Here is a 19360-nt window from a genome sequence, read left to right as displayed (position 1 = left end):
TCATTTTCTCACACAGATCATTTGGCTGGGAATGAGACACACATCAATCCAGTCTTCCTTTCTGTGCTTTCAGAGCCAGGGAAAACCAATACTGAAAAGCAAATCCAAACGCCAAAAGGCCTCTCATCAAAACTGCTCAGCACCCTTAGAACTCCTCCAATAACAAACAGGGAGAAAATGCAGATTTTCCTCAGATGGTTGCATAGGGCAGAGAACTTCCATTTTCAAAACCACCTTTGGGATTCGAAATTGCTGCTCTGTTTCAGATATTTACTAGTGAAGAACTTGAGGTTCTCACCTCCAAACCAGAGCACATCAGAAGACAGTCTAAGGTTGGGCAGGAAAAGGGGTGAGGACTCACCAAGAATCATTTTTGCCATCAACAAAACCCTTTCTCCAGCTCCTTCTGCATGCATAAACCAGGAAGAGATGGCTGAGCCTCCAAGACAGGCTTGGGTTTGCTTTGTTTGATAGGTTTCTTTAAAAAAAAAAAGGCATTTTGGAGGGGGAAGAAGAAAAGCAGAGCAGGGATAGAGACTAAAGGCTCAAGTGAACAGTAAATTGAACAAAACTTCATTTTTCTGCTGCATCACCCCCTTTATGAGAAGAAACACCATTTGGGTAACTTCAGTTTGTGGAACACAACCCAAGTCTCACCCCAGCAGCACAGATCAAAGACCTGGATGAACAAGAAAATTGCTCAGCTCGCACCACTGCCATCGAGAATGTGAAGTGCAATAGCAAAAGTTACTCATGCAGTTTCTTCAAGGAACAGGACCATAAATAAACAGTTAGTAAACCACTCTCTAATACTACCTTTAACTGAAATATAGACATGTTTACAAGCAAACCACCCATGTGCAAAATCTGCATAAGAATAAATTGGTTTTAGGAGATTCTTTGCCCAAATCATCACCTCTGATACCTCCTGAGCAAGTGTTTCCTGCATTCCTTTGCTGGCAGAAAGGATTTACTGCAGTGTTGATATTCACTCCAACCTCCTCTCCTGAAATGACATTTTGGCATACAGCGGGTTTCAACTATTTCTGTTTAAGAAAAAACTCTAGATAATATAGTTGCTCTGAACAACATTTAATAAGCACTTGACTCATTGTTACTCAGCCCAATGACTTGTCACTGAACTTAATTTTACTAGCATAGATCAAAGCAAAAATAGACCAAGAAATAGTTATCCTTTTTTGATGAATTAATAAAGCTAATAATAATAATTAAAAAAAAAAAAAAAAAAAAAAAGAGGCTTGAATTGTCATGGGAATATTAGGATACAGGATGCCCTTGCAAGGAGATCTGTAGTTTTGCATCTGGATGTTTTCTTCTTTTGCATTTTATAAAGAATGGAGGGGAAAAAAAAAAAAACCAAACCACTGCATGATTCATCACTATTTGCATGAAACTACAGCAAAATCAAGATATTAAAAACCATTTGTCACACCTTTTTTTTTTTTAATACTTTTCATAAGCCTATTTTCATAAGTCTTTTCATAATCTGCTTCTGCCTTGTGTGGAAAACAAGATATTGAGCCCAACAGGTATTTTATTTGCCTTAATATCACTATTATTCTCTTAAAACATACCGAGATAACAAACAAGAGCAAATATGGAGAGGTCAAAGAGAAGCCAGAGAGGAGGAAACCAGTGACAGATAAAGGGCCAGCTCAGCAAAAACACATTTTCCCTGTGAATAATGCTGGAAGTGGTAATAAGATACTGAAACATAATTCAACTACTGCCTAAAGTTTAGCAACCACACTAAAATTTCAGTCTATCTGCAGGTCCTAGGTAAATGCACCACTGAAGGAAAATCATCTACAGATAACAAGATATATAATTCTTTTAAATATGTATATTATGTATCTCACATTAAGATTTATACAGCTGCAACTGTTAAGAAACAATTTTTTCTATGCAAAAGTAGAAGTTAGCCCTTTATATGTATTTCTAATTACTAGAAATGCCATGATTAAGAAATCAAAGAAAAAAACCACCAAAATACTTTAAGATCTCTGAAAACATTGTGTTAATTGATGCAACAGTACTACAGTTTACAGACTTCCTGGAGAAGGAAGTCCATTTGAAGCTCCAGACACCTCAACAAAGAAGGAGAACTAACCAGTCAGTTTGACACAAGATATCCCTGTTCCATCACACATATCAGAGAAACAACATCTGGGTTTCAAACTACTGCTGGAGCTCCCTTCAAACCATTCTCCTTTGTCTGAGATATTGGTAAAACCATAGAGCATTTAATGGATTCTTGAATTACCAGCACTTTAAAGCTAATATACAAGGGGAAAGCTCTATTGACTCTGATTTTTTTCACATTTCCTTTAAGAAAAAACCCTCTAAACATTGACCTCTGAAATCTGGTGACAACAGTGACTTTTATTATTGCAACTACGAGGTTTTTGGTAGCACAGTGTTTATACACCAGTGACTCTTGTTTTGTGAAGAAAAGCAGGCAGCTTCCACAAACTACAAGGATGCTCAGCACAGTGAACAATTGCTTAGCATTTAATTTTCTACATAATAATAATTTTCATACATGGACCTAAATATATTTCAGGCCGTTTATTAATTTATAAGCTCTGCTGTGTACATCTCTGTGTTTCTGGCATCACTACACACAGGCTGCTTAAAGTGTTGATACTCTCTATCCTCAAACAGTTTCTAAGTGTCCTCATAATTGCTTGTCACCTGTAAAAGAGGTTTAGATCTGATGCAAAATTAACATATGGTGAACAGATGGACTCAGAACGTTTGCCGAGAAAGTACTTACACCAAAGACTTTTTGGCTTCAGTCTTTTAGGACCTTCAGAAAAGTCCTACTTGAAGCTCCAAGTCATAACAATCAGGTGAGCATCATTCCTCAATGATAAGCTTGCGTTGCAAAAAGTTTTTTAATGACCTGACACAAAGAGAATGTGTACGGAACAAAAATGCAAGCACAAGGTTGCTTATTATGATGATTGAAAATGAAACCAAAAAAACCAGTAAGTTAATAAGAAATATTCCACCCCCCAAGCATGGAAACTCTTCCAAATATTCTCTTACTTACTGAGGAGGCAGGACAAGAGTTGTTGGCTGGGCTTTTGGTCTGCGCTTTGCAGAGACGCCCATCTGGTTGGCTGAACGTTTCAGGGACTGCTGATTCAAAAGGCCAGATGCCAGCCCAGCATGGTACTGCAACTGGATAAGAAAAAACATATATATATATATATTAAAATACACACCACTGCAGTACTCTGTCTGTGTCAGACCTCTGCGACCTGTGGCACCTGATTCAAATTACAGCCAGTCAGGAAGAGAATGTGTGGTATTTCAGATGTATTGCTAGGTGGAAGACAATAGGGACAAAAGCACATGGGAAAAGTCTGCTGTGAAATAGGTGTGAGGAGCAAGTTATGCATTAAGGCAAGTAAGATGAGGAATCAAGGACTTCCACTCAAGTCTAACTCCCTTGAAACTTGGGCTTGCTTTAAAACATTGAGACTGTTTCTCCTCTCTAGGGACTAAACATTCTCACTTTAGGAAGAAGATAAGAGGAAGACAGATGCAACCCTTTTACAATATAAACTAGCTTTTTAGAAATAACACTCATCTTTTTCTTCTTCAACATAAAACCACAAAACATTTGCAAAGGAATTTCTACCACTGTAAAGAAAACTCTTGCTTTTAAAATACCTGCCTGCACATCTCCATAGCACTGCAGAACAATTCACATTCAGTAGCTTTCTCCTCGAAACTTTTCTTTTCCTTGCCAATAAAAGACAAATTTCTGAAGGACACAACATGAATCAGCAGGATTTTGAGTGCATTCCCACAGCTCTCAGATTTAAGAACAGCCACAGGGCTCTGCTGTCCTGCAACCACCTCCAAGTGCAACAAGTTCTCCTCTGAACACTTTCAGTTACATTCTGAGATCCCCATTTTTGAACTGGAAAGGGAGGAAGATTCAGTGCCAGAGAAATGTGATTTCCTGCATCATTCCAGTACCTGGATCTATGTGTTCATTACATTGTCTAAAGAGTTGTTCTGAAAAAGCTGAATTGTTTCACACCTTAACACCTCTAACCCCACGGTCTGCACATAAAAAATGGGTTATGGTCAGGAAAATATGATTTTAAAATGTTCAGAAAATAAAGTGGTCTTTGACCAAGCTGTTTTACAGAGGCTGAGTGAAAAGGAGGGAAGTAAAGCTTGGAATGATGTACTCAAAACCACCTGTGGACAGGAAGGAAATGATCCCCTGAGCAACTTTGACTCAGATGTCACTGCTCAGCACATCCAGAAGGATTCCTAACAGGCTCCTGGTTCCCTCGGCTGCCTTGCCATGTGAGCTCAGCCATGGCACCATGTGAAGACACATCACATTCCTAATGGGAAGAGAAAGGGGGGGATTTTATTGCCCCAACCAACGGATTTTGCTGAAATTTGTTTTTCTCCGACAGTTTTCTGAAATGAAAAAAAATCAATGAGAGCAATGGAGGGTCCACGTTTGAAAGGTGATGTTTCAGTGTCAGGGGCTTAGTTTTCAATCTTCACTACCTGAATGTGCAGGGAGTGCAATATGCAGGGAATTAAAAGCAAAGACAGCTCTGGCAGAATAGCCTGTTGACTCCAGGAATATGTTTTTCCTTTTCCTTCTTGCATCTTTTCGTGTTGGTGACACCATTCACTGATGTTCCTTGTGCAGGTATTTCAGGTAAACAACATTATTTGGAGACTTGCTCAGAGATGGAAGTAATCACTGGTACTAATCACAGATGGATTTTAAAGGTAACCTCTTAAAAACATTTCATAACCTCCCAGCTAGTGACATTTAGTGGTCAGGCATTAAAAAAAACAACCAAAAAGCTACAAAAGGAATAAAAAGGAAATAGATTCTAAACCACAAATTTGTCCTTCGAGGCTGACTTCCAAATGATTAAGATATTTTTATTAATTATAAGTATTTCTTCGTAATCTACCTTTGCTCTTAGGAATGCAGGTCCAACTGTCAAAACCTGTAAGGGCCATTAAATATTTACCAAACCATCTTTATAATGGGAGAAAAGGTCAAAGTTAATAAAACTGACAGGCAGCTTCTGTCCAGCTTGATTTATACATTATTAAAGCATCACACACTGTACTGCACAGAGTGCTCTCCTTTTTGGGGACAGGGGGTTTTCACTGAAGGGATCAGGAAATTGTTTCCTAATCATTTTTCTGAGAAGCAGAAGCAAGACTGTAAATAGTACCAAAGTAGGACCACAAGCATCAAAACTATGGCCAGGAGATTGATGGTCTGATGGATAATACAGGTACCATTCAGTTCCCTTTTCCTCTTACAAAATAAACACCTTTGTCTGTCAGCATCAACCACGAGAGAAAATCTCAGCTAAAAACACACCAATCCCCCCAAATTTTTGCTTACTAACAAAAGAATGCCATTTCCAAACACATTCTCTCCACTTTGGGGCAAAGTGCTGAAATGCAGTATCAGAGGATGTTGTGGGTGCTAAAAAGGCTCATGCAGGGAGGCTGAGGGACACAAATCCTTTTTGGGGTTAATGAACACACAGAAACCACATGGAGTTTGAGAAGACCTGAATCCAGGGAATGCTGGTGGCTGGAAGAACATTGGAGAGAAGGTTGTGGGCACATGCTACAGCTGCAGATGAGACAGGGGGTGACAGAGCCTTGGGCTGGGCCAGCAGAGCTGTGGTGACAATCCCACAACTCAGAGCAGTGAAAAATTGCAGATTCACTGGCAGTCAAACCTGCCCCACCCAGTGCATTCCCAACAACATTCCCAACAACCTCCTCTCTGCCTCTGACACCTGTGCCCAGTTAAACCAGCAGAATGGTGAATACTCACTGAAATGAGCACTGGTAGCAGTTGTGCAGATCATTCCCCCATCAGCTGCAAAGGAATTCCCCATCACTGCTGCAAGCATCCACCTTTTTCCAGCTTTGGGGAATTCCACCTGGCTTGTGTGAGGTTAAGCTTTTCCTAATGAAATATTTTTCTGCATAATACCAATAAGATCGATCTGTTTTCCCCAATACACGTAGATGAAACAGAAAAATCTTATTTCAGAAAACCAAGAAATCAAACCCAGCAACAACAAAAATCAATTTACAACATTTAGCAGCCAGGATATACCCCAGTGCCAACTTGTACAGGTTTATGATGAATCTCACGATAGCTGATATTTTTCTTAAAACTGCAGTTCCAAGAAGATGTGTGAATTCTACATTTTAAAATCGAAAGTGACTCTTCTTAGGAATGTAGGAAAGGTACTGAAAATAACACCTCAGTATATACAAAAGCTTTACATGAAGCTAAATAAAACCAGAACTTGGATTACTTTTAAATTATTTTTTTAAGATTGATTTTTTCTACGTTAATGGCCACACAGCTGTATTTTCTAGAACAAAATGCTACCACTAATATTTCCCATTTTCAGTGTTCCTGAGTATATGAAAACTATATTAATATATTAACAACTGTTAATCTTCCTCATTAAGTGAAAAGCATCAACAGAGAAAGCACCTGGGAGTCACTTTTTCCACAGCTGTAATTGTAAGGAGGGCAATTTCTTCACCTACATAAGATGTCTTTGGCTTTCACAGGAACTATTGAAACAAAACAAAACAAAAGGTGTATTAAAGAATTACAGATTTGATTTAGCACTGAAAGCATTAATATTTTTAAAGATGCTAATCACTTAATATCTTCTTACTCTACCCCAGTGACTCTTCTACCAGAAATAAGGTAACACATCTCCTAAAACAATGAAAATAACCAAAAAAACCCTCTCCACCCCTCAAAAAATCCTGTTTTGTGCAGAGGATCTTTAAGATTTGGAGCAGACAGAAAACTTCTGCTACAGCCAGAACCCTGCAGAAAAGGCCCTTTTATTCAGATGAAAAGCACTGACCATGTTGTGACAGGTTTCCATCTTAGCCTGTAGGGTTACTCTGCAGTGAATGCTATGAAACCACAAACACGGGCAAAGTGCTCATTTAAAACTTTGCAAACTAAAGCTTCATCATTAGAATCAAGCTGGGTCTAGAGGTCTTTAGTTTACATAATTCATGGGCTGGAGATTTTGCATGTGCTGACTGCTGCCCAAACAAGTGAGTGCACTGCACTTACTGTCAAGGCCATCCCAATTTGCAAAAATAGGTTGAAAGAAGGTAAGAAACAGGGAAAAAAGAGTAAGAAATAAAGAAAAAAAACCAACCACTTGGAGCATTAGCAACTGATCACATCAGCTCACAGTTGCACACTACATTTACATTTTGCCATTAATTAAAGCTTTCCAAGCACCAACACTTTAAAAAGTGAAATCAGAAGAATGATATTCTTCGTAATCACCTTACCCTGTTATTTCCTCCATTCTTATGTAAATACTTAGTGATCATATACATAAACAGAAAACTGTTTTCTCACATCTAGGTAAAGTTTTTCTCCATTCCTCCAAGGAATGCCTTTTAGAGAGGAGGCTGACAGATACTCACCCCCGGTGGCATTTTCTGTATTCACTGTAATCCTGGTGATGCACATTTGCCTCCTTTAGGATGCACACTGCTCTGCCCCCGCCCCCCGTCATTAAACTTCTCCCTTGCAGATGAAAAGGGATTTGTCTATTCTGATAAAACTTTACTTGTTCTTTTGAAAAGAGTAACGAGCAAGCAAGGAGGATACTCCCACAGTTTCATCTCTGCAGACTAAAGTAGGAAAGAGAGAAATTATACTACCTTAATTGATATTTTTAAGCTTTTTTTCAGATAATGAGGCCTGTTTGGAAATTCTCTTTTTCTGCAAACAACGTTTGATCATTTTAGGACAGCTGAATTCTTGACTTGACCAAAACAGCATCAATAAGCCAAAAGAAACGTCTCCAATTTCTTTACTCATTGGTTTTCCTCTAGCTGAGCTGGATTGAAGGCTTTTCAATTAGCAGGAAAGCCAGACTGTGTGTCTTTGCTCTACTTTACTATTTAATTAGGACACCTTATCCTATTTTTTTACAAGCATTTATACCCCCCAAACACTTTCTAGTTTACAAGAATATTTAAGCAAGAAACATCTATCCATGACAGGAACAAAGGCTGCTCCCATCCTATTCTTTTTTAAATCCCTGTACAAAAGTTATGACGCATTTTGCCAAACACCTTGATCTGACTAAGCTGTGACAATAATGAGCTCACACTTCTTTTACTGTCCTCTCTCATGCCTGGGCTGGGTCTTGCATTGCAGTGAGATGCCATAGCCTCATCCTGGTCAATAAATTGGGATTTGGAGCAGACTGGGAACACCAGCCCTGTACAGAGCTTCTCTTTTAAGTCTCTCTCCTCCTTCCCTCCCTGACCTAGGGAGTTCAAAAACAAGCTGCGATATTTTTATTTATTTATATATATAATGACACAATAGTAGGAAATGCATTGATACACATCCCTGTTTCTTTTTCTTGTCTTTGCTACAGGTTTTATTCCATTGTCTCTGAATTCCTGTTTTTGCTGAGAGTGCTGTTCTAATTAGTGTCAGATTTCTGCCCTAAAGTGTGTCCTTCCCATACTTTTCTTTCGAAAACATTGAAGTTCTGCTGATGAATGTTCCCTCACTTCAATACTGCTTGCAAGTCTTTGGCTTTTTACCATGCAGAGATAGCAAATCTCATGGCACTTTCTTCAAGGAATTGGTCAAAACTTCAGCATTTGCATCCCTGCTGCCAATAAAATGACCTGCACTGCTCAAAGTCCCTGCAAAAGCCACTACTTCTCCTCTATGTTTTTAAAAAAATTCTGGGATCCACTTAATAGAAGAAGTGCCATATTCTTACTTTTTTGGATAACATCAAAACAAAGGGACACTACACAGCCATCAGGCTGAATTTTAAAGGGATCTAGTGTTTGAAATGGATAAAGAGGCACAGTAATCATAATCTGGGGTTACAAGCTACTTTATTTACTCTTTAGAAGAATAACTGTATTTTATGCTTAAAATGTCTATACCTCCAGGTATTCTGAAGGGTTTGAACATACATATTTACTGAAATACAACTAAATGAACTGGCATTTATTTCCTTGTATATGCAGCTACAACATAAACACATAACAGAATTACAAAAAGCAAAGTAGAATTATTACATTGTGTTCTGCATCTAAATGACAAAATAAAACCAGGTGCAGTAACAAACAGCAGCATTTTCAAGTAACCCTGAGCTGAAGGCAGTTGATACAGAGGTTGCCCAGAATAGGTAAATGGTCTTAGTGTCACTCTGTGGCGTGCATTCACAATTGTGCGTTCCGTTAATGGACTTCATTAAAGTCTAAAGACCCAAGAAGTGCACATGATCAATATCTAACAGAAAATCCTAATTCCTTTTTGACAGAAGCATTATCTTTGTATAGGACAAATAATCTGTAGCAGGGGAAGTCATCATTAAACTCAAAGATCAGGACACAATTAGTACCTTCTCCCAGAGCTCCGTACTCACTTAAACAGCCACCAGAACTCTGGAGACTGCTCTCCTGCTAAAATTAGTATTTTCTAAAGGCCTAGACTAAATCTTTGGTGTCAGGGGCTCAACTGGCAGCTGTGTCAGTATGAAGAATGACCTGCTGCCTCTGTGACAGGGAGTGCTCAGGTGCTTAGATAAGAAATGGGAGACACTTTAAACCCAAATGGCAGAATAAAGGGCTGCAATCAGGTACACAAACACTCCCCAAACTGTCCAGCACCATGTTATGATTTGCAGCTCTGACGGTGGCCTTTACTAGAGCAAGCAAAGCACTTTACAGAAAAATTAATACTCTTCAATAAAATGTCTACATGGTGCAGCACATGTAAATGCAACCAGTACAGTGCACAGTCAGACAAAGGGGAGACAGGCAGGCAAAGCAGACAAGAGAGAAACCCATTAGTGGGTGAGCAGTGGAACAGTAATAACAACACCCAGTACTTGCGCTGCTGACGCATTCTTTCCCTAACTCATTCACTTTAATTATTTTAACTTCTGTTAAATGCCTTTCCTTAGTTTTGCTCACTTGCTCAATAATTAAAATGCACAGTATCTTTAGACTTCAGGCAGATATCCATACTGAGTGTGTGACAACAGCCCAGCTGAGGGTTTTCCGGCCAGCACAGGGAAACCTGGCTTTCCTCAGCCTCCTGTGGCTTTCTTGAAGGGGAAATTGGAAGATCATAACTCCACAGTCCATCCCAAGGCTCTGTCAAGCTACACCAGACATCACCACTCTCTTCTGCTCCAGGTGACCATTCCACTGTTTCAGCAGAAGGGGCTGAAGGAATATTGTTTAAACTGAGTTGAAGTTGCCAAATTAGGAGCTAATTGTTCCTTAAATGGTTCTTTACAACTAGCGGGCATCCTGAAGCAAGGCTGCAGGGGATGCTGATTTCCAACCCTCCAGCAACAAGCAATTAAAGCTTGAAGCTGGAGAGTTTTGGAACAGAATGCACAGAGGCCTATTTCCCTGTAAGAACATTCCTACTACAGAATATTCATGATCAGATTAATTTATCCACCTTTTCTAGAAAGTAACCCATAGAAAATATTCATCCACAAATCAGAGCAAATCTTAAATTAAAGGTCACTGTTACAACTAGAGTTTGAGTAAGAGGTTTTAACTCTTATCCCTCCCATATAACACCAGGATTCTTACAGAGACAAACTCTGCAATCACCACAGGTGTCTGGAACTTCTGAAAAATTAGATTAAAAGATATTTCGAGCTAGACAACCAAAAAATAAGTAGATATCTATAAAAGTCTTAGGCAAATTATTTCTTTAGACACCAAAGAGTTAAGTCATGACTGTTTTTGGGAATGCAAAAAGAATCTATCAGGTTTGATTGATAAAAGTGTAGCTTTTAACTAAGACTGAAAAAATGGAAGACTGGCAACATTCTTTTCCAGAATAATATGCTTCCTCTGCTTTTTTTTCAGCATAGTGCACATAAATCAAAGAAATGTTAAAGAGGCCCATACATCACAGGCTGGCATTTCTAAACTATTTACAAAATCTGTAATAGTCAAGAGGATGGAAAACATAAAAGTGTGACCAGCAAAGTTCCTGGAAGAAAAAAAGGCAGTTCTACCATCCCAGCAGGGTGAAGGCTGGAAACTCCTGATTGTAGACTTTAAAACCATTAAACCAAGACAATACTGATAATGCAGGGTTACAAAAAGCAAATAGGATGGTGTTACAAGCCAAATATGGCGTCAACTAGACCAGAGCATGGAGTGCCACGTCCAGGGATAGTGACTTCATCTTCCTGGCCAGCCCCTTCCAATGCCTGAGCATCCTTTCCGTGGAGAAATCCTTCCTCATGTCCAACCTGAACCTCCCTGGCAAATGCTCTAAGGAGGTTTGAAGTCCAAAAGCAGGGCTGACCTCGCTGCAGACAGAGAGCCCCAGAACCAGCAGAACTCCAGGGCTGAGCTGTGTCTCCATCACGTTTTCACATCCCCACGTCTACACACACAACAGATTTCGACAGATTAGGTTTTCCTCAACAACTTTTACAGAGGAGAATCTCATGTCCTCTTCTGAAAGGAAAGAAGTGGATTATGGAAAGTTTATACGTCCATCTGTTGGAGATGTCACACTCCGACTAGAGAGTGCAAAAAGCACAGAGATGTTTTACAACCAAATCCCAAACTTACTGTAGTCTGAACGCGTGGAAGAGCCATATGCTTTGCAAAAAAACCACCTCTTTTGCTACACATTTTTTGCCACAGCACAAAGAGTAACAGTTCTCTAAAGCTGCTGTAATCTTTATTTCTGAAAATAGACTGCATATTCTTACTCTCATCTGCCACACTCGGGTGAGTTACTGATGGGAAACTGGAAAAACAAGGAAATACTACTGTGGGAAATGCAAACTGAAGACACTGTGCACTGCAAGGAGTTACCTGCAGCTCCAGTAAAGGGGCAGCTCAGAGAGCCTGGGACTGGGATGATGCACAACAGGAGGTTTGGTGCAATGACACATGAAATGCATTTACAGTTTTCTGTGTTGAAGACTTGCAGTGGGAGCATTTGAGATGAAGCTGAGGGACCTCAGAAATATCTTCAGGAGTAAAACAAATGGAATACACTTCATCCTATTTTCATGGGAGCTTATAATGATATTATAATTAACTCAATTACACCACAAGATTAATAGCCTTTAAAACGCTCCTAGTCATTCATTACAGGCCTAATTAAAACTCTCTTTTGGTGCTGAGCCAGCAAGAAATATGAAATGACTTGCTAGCAACCATATAGAAGTATACAAGGTATTATCTTTATTGTGCTGGTTTTCCACGGTCACAATTCAACGAGAAGTTTGGGTTTGGGTTGCTTGGGGGTTTTTTCAATACCAAAAACAACAAGAAAAAAGGACAAAATCCACTTTAGAGGCTCCAACACCTGCAACAGCATATCAGCCTCACCACAGCTAAGCAGTTTATTTCTAGTTTTTCTGCAACAGTTAAGGGCTTCTACAATAGCAGATGCCTTTCCTCCCACACATCAATTAATTTGCAAATGCGCTCAGGTTGTAGAAATAATGAAGTGCTGAATGCTTCTCTATTGACAAGTTTTGCTGTCAGGAGGTGGATGCTGTAGGCGAGGTGCTAAAATCCGCTGCCTCTCTCTGCATGCCAAAGGATAGACACGCCACACATGAAACTTGGACATGAAACTTGCTCGACAGCTAACAGGGCACATCAATTACTTTATTTACTCTCCTCTCGCTGGAACCAAAAGGAAGAAATCCTCTCCAAAAGCTTTTTATTGTATTTGTTTAGGTATTTGTAACATGCCATTTTAAGAGGGAGGTGGAAGGTTTTTGTGCTGACCCAAGACATATTGTGTATTTGAGGAGAGAAGTAGTATTTTTCATGTATTTTTAGGTATGCTAAAAAAGTTTCATTAAAATTAAGGTTATAAATGAAGAAATCCGTAACTAGGAAATGCTTCATAATGCCTGTGCAATCTAAATCAGTCTGCCTGTGCTAAGGATTCAGACTTTCATTATGTGCTTCTTTCCAGACCTCAAATTACCACAGTCTGCAGGATCTCATGGATGAAGAGGCAGTTACTCAGCACCGTTTTCATGCACAGAATGTTATTTGCAGAATCTCACACAATGCCCACACTTCTCTCAGATGCCTTCTACCATATTTTCCTGCTTTATCCTGCTTCTTTACAAATACTGTTAAATTTACCTTCACAATTCTTATTCCATTCATGCTGGGTGTGGATCTGAGGAATCTCAGATTTTTAAAAACACTACATGTTTTTACTACTTACTATATTTATAGTAGAGTTTCTACAGATAATGACTGCAGTCAGGTGCTGAGCAAGTCTTTGAAGCAGCCAGAAGAGGCTTTCAGCCAGGCAAGGTTGGAATCTCTACCCCCACTTCTATCACTTGAAATAAAGGATCAGTCTGGAGCAGTCCATTGTAACTTTCTGTCTGGACCAGCCACTAATTGGACATAAAGCACATCTTGCCAGATAGTCTCTGAAACCAAGTTAAAAACAGAGATACTGAACTTTCAATTCCAAGGAAGGCGAGTCCCAGACTATTTCTCTCCAATTCTTTCCATGCTTAATAACCACAGGTGTTTAAATCACCCACCTCAGCAGCAGTCCAAATTTTTTACACTTTTTTGTTTTTGTTTTTGGTACAATGAAGAACCCTCTTACCCACTTTCTCCCCCAGCAGATGTTGGTAAAAAGCAGGTGACCCACCCATTATTATTTCTTTCATGAGTGGAATAAATTGACTTGTTTGATCATACAGAAGGAGCACAGGAACCCAAATGCTTCTGGCTCAGTTCTCATGTCTCTCAACTCGAAAACTCCATATTAATGAGCACTAGACAAATGGTACCTAGATAGTTTTACAATTAAAATGATGCTTAAAACCATTATCAAGTGTTAATAACTGAAAATGTTATTAGTAAAGGTACTAACAGGTAAGGAAATTTGCTGTTAAAAATAAATGATTTTCTGCTTTTTAAAATATGCAATTTTCAGGTTGACCTTGTTCCTTTTAAATTTTTATAGCATCTTCAGTTCCAATTTGAGATTTTCATATGGGGTAGGCAAACCTTCTTATGTTCTGTATTAAATGCAAGACACCTCCTTGGCATGATCTGCAATATTAATAATATAACAGTACCAATTTCAGGAGCAGCACTGTAGCATCAACACATGCATACCTACATGAATCAAAATTTAACCATGTACATCATGGAAATCTTTAATATATCACAAGAAAAAAGCAGTTCTGAGACAGCTCAAAGACAATTTAGGATTTCCTCTTTTGCCATACAAACACACAACCTTGTTATGCCTCCCAAGGTAACACCGATGTAGCTGATGCAAGAAAACATATGCTTCTCTTTACTGGGCTCAAAATAGGAACAGAGGGGAAGGAGAATGATACTCAGGGCCAAACCCAGGCTTCTGAAGACCAGACTTGCAGCTGTCACTGTATTGAGCAAAAAACCCCATCCCCACGCACACAAGCCCTACAGGATTCCTAACGCTGACTGCCACTACAGAATGGGGAAAATACTTTCTGGAAATTACAAACATTAGAGATTCATTACTTAGCTAGGAATTTGCACTGGTGTTATCACAGGGTTTTAAGACTTGGAGATTGAGCCATTTTTATGTTGCTGTGGGACACAGTTAAAAGCCACAGGAAAATGGAAATTATTATTTTCCATGGATTTCAAAGGAGACCGACATATATTTGATTTTCCATGCACTGGCTGTCTTGCAGGCACTCTTCAACAATCCAATTACTACTTAAATGTTGGCCATCTAGCCCACAGACATTTCAGATCCTCATTTAAACCTGGACATACCTTATTTCTGTATCTTGATAATCACTATGAAAATCCTACCAGATCAAAGCCCAGCAGTTTATCAGTACCTCAGTTCAAGGCACCAAGTAAACAGACATTCCTCTCACTGCCTTGTGGACTTCATAACTAATGAAGTGAAAATTGCAGACATCAATCTATTGCTTCAGATGGCCATCATCAAAAAAATAAACAGAAATGTGGCTGCTCACAGTGGCTCATCTGGCACATTCACTGGAAGGTAAATTAAAAGCACTAACGACCAGAGCACAACAAGCGAGGGAATAACATTGGATTGGAATAGGAAATGTATCTACACAGCTTCATTCAGGCTGTGTTTCCTCCCTCAATCGTAAGATAAACAAATAATATCAGTGATTGTTTTAATGACTTCACCTATCTCTGCTGAAGGCCATGCTGCCTATAAGCCCCTGCAGAAGAAATGAACACTGCTGGCTTTTTTTTCTGAATGCTCCCCAACACCAAGAAAAAATAAAAAGTGGGAAAATAATAATAAAAAAATCAGCACAGTATTACTTAATCTCTTGAAAGAGCCGGTGAGGCTCTGAGGGGGTTCTCTTTTCCTGCACCTGCATTACCCAGTTCACAGCTGTTATCACACCCATCCCTGAATGGGTAACTCCAAAAAGTCCAGCTGACTCTGGGAAACAGCACTGACCTCCCCATACAGAGTCTGTGTTGTACCAAAATTTCAGCATCACCCTATTGTGCACTGGTATCAAACTCATCCTATTGCCTGCTTCCCATAAAAACCTCAATGCATCCCAAATATATGGTCTGCCACCTTCCAAAGCTTGCCAGTCCTGAACAGCCACACAATACTCTACCTTATATTCTTATTTTCTTCACCTGAAAAACCAAAGTAACTCCTTCTCCAACAGTTCTGAGCTGGCCATAAGCAAATTCCCTATGGAGCTGAGCACAGCACGGTGCCTATCGCTGCAGTATGGTGGGTGCAGAACTTTGGAGAACCACTGGAAGTGGGAATGTAAAAATGCATCATGTATGTAGGAAAATAGAAAACAAACCCCAAACCTGTATCTTTTGGTCTTGAAGACAGACAAGGGAATTACATTTAAAAAAAAAACCCAATGCAACTGTTACATTACAGTTACAGTTGGAATTTTATATTACAAATACAATTTCAAAGCAGATATGAGCTGACAAATTCAGCACTAAGTTTTCTGAAAGTGTCCTCAACTCTTCAGTAGTGCATGTACTTACACAACCAAAAAGGATCTTTCTGTATGAGCTCATAGCACCAGCAGCATGACAAACTGGTGTGCATTTAAGGAAACTGGGGCGGTGGGGGAGCGAGACACTGCTTCTCACAAACCATGATTTTTGAACTTGTTTCCATCACTTCTCCAGCTACAAAATCTTTTTTAACGAGGACACTGCCTATCTACCTCACAAAGTTTATTTTATCAAGCCAATAATTCAGCAACATGAACAACTGACAATTCGCTCAACTATAGTTTTTGCCTGAGGCATTCACAAAAACATAAAAGAGCAAAGAAAACTTAAAAATGGTGCTGGAGAGCTGAAACCTTGTTGGCAGCACGCTGAACAAACAGGAACAATTGAAAGCTAAGGAGCAGTCAGTAATTTATACTACTGAGCCCAATGCCTGGACAGTAAGGAAAACAGATGGCTCTGCAATATGGAGATGGCTCCATGAAAAGTAGTCGGCACAGGGACGCTGCAATAGCTCAGCAGCAATGGTTTGCCTGGCTCTAAGCACCACAGCAAACCAAATTCCATCATCTCAGAGGATAAAACAAAAGAAAAGTAAATGAGATTAAAAGAAAACAGAAGTTCTTATCACAGTTGGCCTATATTCCATGATCAAGCGTGGGCTCCTTCAGAGTTTTTCCAAGAGTCCTGCACAGACAGCTCTGTGCAAATAAATGAGCTCCATCCACCCGGCAGGAGCAGCACTCCTCTTCCTGTCCCGGCCCCCTCCCAGGAATTCTGCATCACACCAAACGTCTCTGAACGTCAGCTATTTGGTTCTACTTTTAGCTCTGCTTTAAATAAAAGTGTGTGGAGTGCAAGCTGCATAATGAAGGCTCAAAACCATGGAGATGGCACAGACTGCACTGGGCAGCATTACCAAGCTGAAGGGGATTCAGGGTTTTGCTTTTCTTTCTGGCAGCCTTATTTACGTGGAACAAAACCAAAATTTGCCAAAGGAAGTTTCCAACTCCATGCTGGAGCAGACAAGAAGCTGGTTCCAAATGGAAATGGCCCTGTTTGAGCCTTGAGGACATACCCAGAGGCAATGGCAGGGAACACATCAACAAACACATCAACACAGGAAGAGCGGGCGAAGGAGTTCTTGACAAGTGCGTAAGGACCTCAGACTAATCTTTCTGAAGTATTGCTTTTCAAGGCCATTGTGACTAAGCAATATACCAGTTATGCAAGGTCTTAAAATAAGCTAAAAATCTAGCACAAAACTTTTCAGAAAGGCCAAAACATTACAAACTCTTTGACCGTAAGAACCTCTTAAAATAAATATACACTCAATATGGAATCAGAGCACAGGTGAAAGCCTCAATTTAAAGCCAAGCATAGGATTCTTCTTCCTCTGCAGGTTTCCTGTGATAAATCAGGTTGTTTAAAGGGCAAGCTCAGTAGCTGGATTTAGCAGAGGAAATATCATCTTGCCTTGCACATCATGACAGGTGATGCTACTCAGCTACCGATTATGCTGACATATTCCTGTTTCACCTACAGAATTGTTTTAATTTAAAAAAAAATTCCACTAAAACGAGTGTTTTACTGTAGAATATGTCTATTATTTTTCTTAAATCACAACTTACTGACACAGTTGCTGATGTTGGTAAAAGGCCTCTGCACACAGTTTTACAAATGGTTTAGAATTGAGCATGAGCTCACAACTGCCTGGGGTTGGCTTGTAAAACTCAAAAGCACAAGTTTATCATCTCTCTCAGGCAGTAACCAAATGTTATTGCTTTCTAAAGTAATATTCAGATAGAAAATCAAAGCAAGTTCTTTTTAAGGAATATGCTTTCAGATATTTTTATCTTTTTTCTAGATTTAAGCCTGCGACATTGTACAAGAATTAGAAGAGAACCTGCATGTACAGTCCCAGCATCCTCCTGCCAGGACTGTGGCCGCTGGCATTGCTCTTCTCAAGAAAGCAAATATTAAGATTGATTAAACACCTTTGTTCAAGTACTCTTGATAATAAAGGGATTATTCTTCCCCTTTTCTAATGGGTATTTTATTCGGGCAACTGATGGATCATATATTAAACTGTTTCAATTCCAAGCAGCATCTGCTGCTACAATTACCAAACTCAAGAAAGAAGGGATATAAAGCCCTGTGATTTGAAGGAAAAACAAGGAGAGAGAAAGGCATAAAGTTTACATGACACTAACAATCCTACTGACAAGTTTTTCTGACTTTGCAAACTTTCTTTCACACAGAAGCATTCTTTTATAACCTGACAATTCCCTGCAGTCGGAAAACCTCATGAACATGTCACAGATTCTTGTTTTCAACCTCTCTGAAGTTCCTGCAAGAATCTTTCTAACCTACTGGTCAGGATGACATCCGACAGCAGACATCAAATTAATAACTGCATCTGCAGAACCCTTCTTAAACTACTTCTGCCCTTTACAAGATTCATTGTTTCCCTAAGTACCCTTTTAATGAAGACAAACAAACATCAACAAAGGTTAAAAGAAAGAAATAGATTTAAGCAACTTGCAAGAAAAGAAAAACCAAGTCATTCAGCCAAGGCATGTTTGACTTCATCAGCCACTGAGAAAGCCACAAAGGATGTGCTGCTCCTCCAGTTTCTTCATGAAAGTCTCTGAAAACTTTCCCTAGTCTATTATTTATTTAGGAAAGAACCCCTTTCCATCTTTACCATAAGAGCAGTGAACATGAGACATTAGTTTTCCAGACTTCACAGTGGCTGACAAAGCAAAACACAGACTGAATTTAGGCAGCCAGCAGAGCAAGAATCTCTGAAAAAGGGCACCTTAAATAAATGCACAATAAATGTCTCCTCAGCCCACTCAAGCAGAGCCTTCAGCCACTGCTGTATGTCCATGTCTGCTTTAAAAGCAGGTCATGGATGCTTAGAGAAAAGCCACAGACCCTGATTTCCATCCATCTGGGAATTACTACATTTTGCAAGTTAGCACATATGAAGATGCACTCCGAGTTCATTTAGGCTCAGAGAGGTCTACTACAAAGAACCTTTGCAAAACAGTTAACATGACCCACAACAGATTTTTTTGAAGGATTGTGACTCTTAAATAAGAGAATCATCTTTCTGTGTTCTGCTAACACAACAAAACCCTTTCCACAGCCTGACCATCAGCAAATATGCATTTACTAGCCACAAAAAATAACAATAATAAAAAAAATCACAAAGTTACTTTTTCAAGTAATCTGTTTG

At 39.4% G+C, this 19360-nt stretch overlaps 1 protein-coding gene across 1 annotated transcript in view; it reads right to left on the bottom strand.

Moving 5' to 3' along the window:
* Positions 1-19360, bottom strand: part of MED27 (mediator complex subunit 27) — an 85166-nt gene that overhangs the window by 49424 nt on the left and 16382 nt on the right. The window contains exon 3 of the mRNA XM_083875843.1: positions 3077-3207. Within this exon, the coding sequence (XP_083731969.1) occupies positions 3077-3207 (131 nt within the window). The remainder of the gene's footprint in view (positions 1-3076; positions 3208-19360) is intronic.

Source organism: Zosterops lateralis, assembly GCF_965231275.1.
Source record: "Zosterops lateralis genome assembly, chromosome: 20".
NCBI classification, from domain to species: domain Eukaryota; kingdom Metazoa; phylum Chordata; class Aves; order Passeriformes; family Zosteropidae; genus Zosterops; species Zosterops lateralis.
This window is presented reverse-complemented; position numbering and strand designations above follow the sequence as displayed.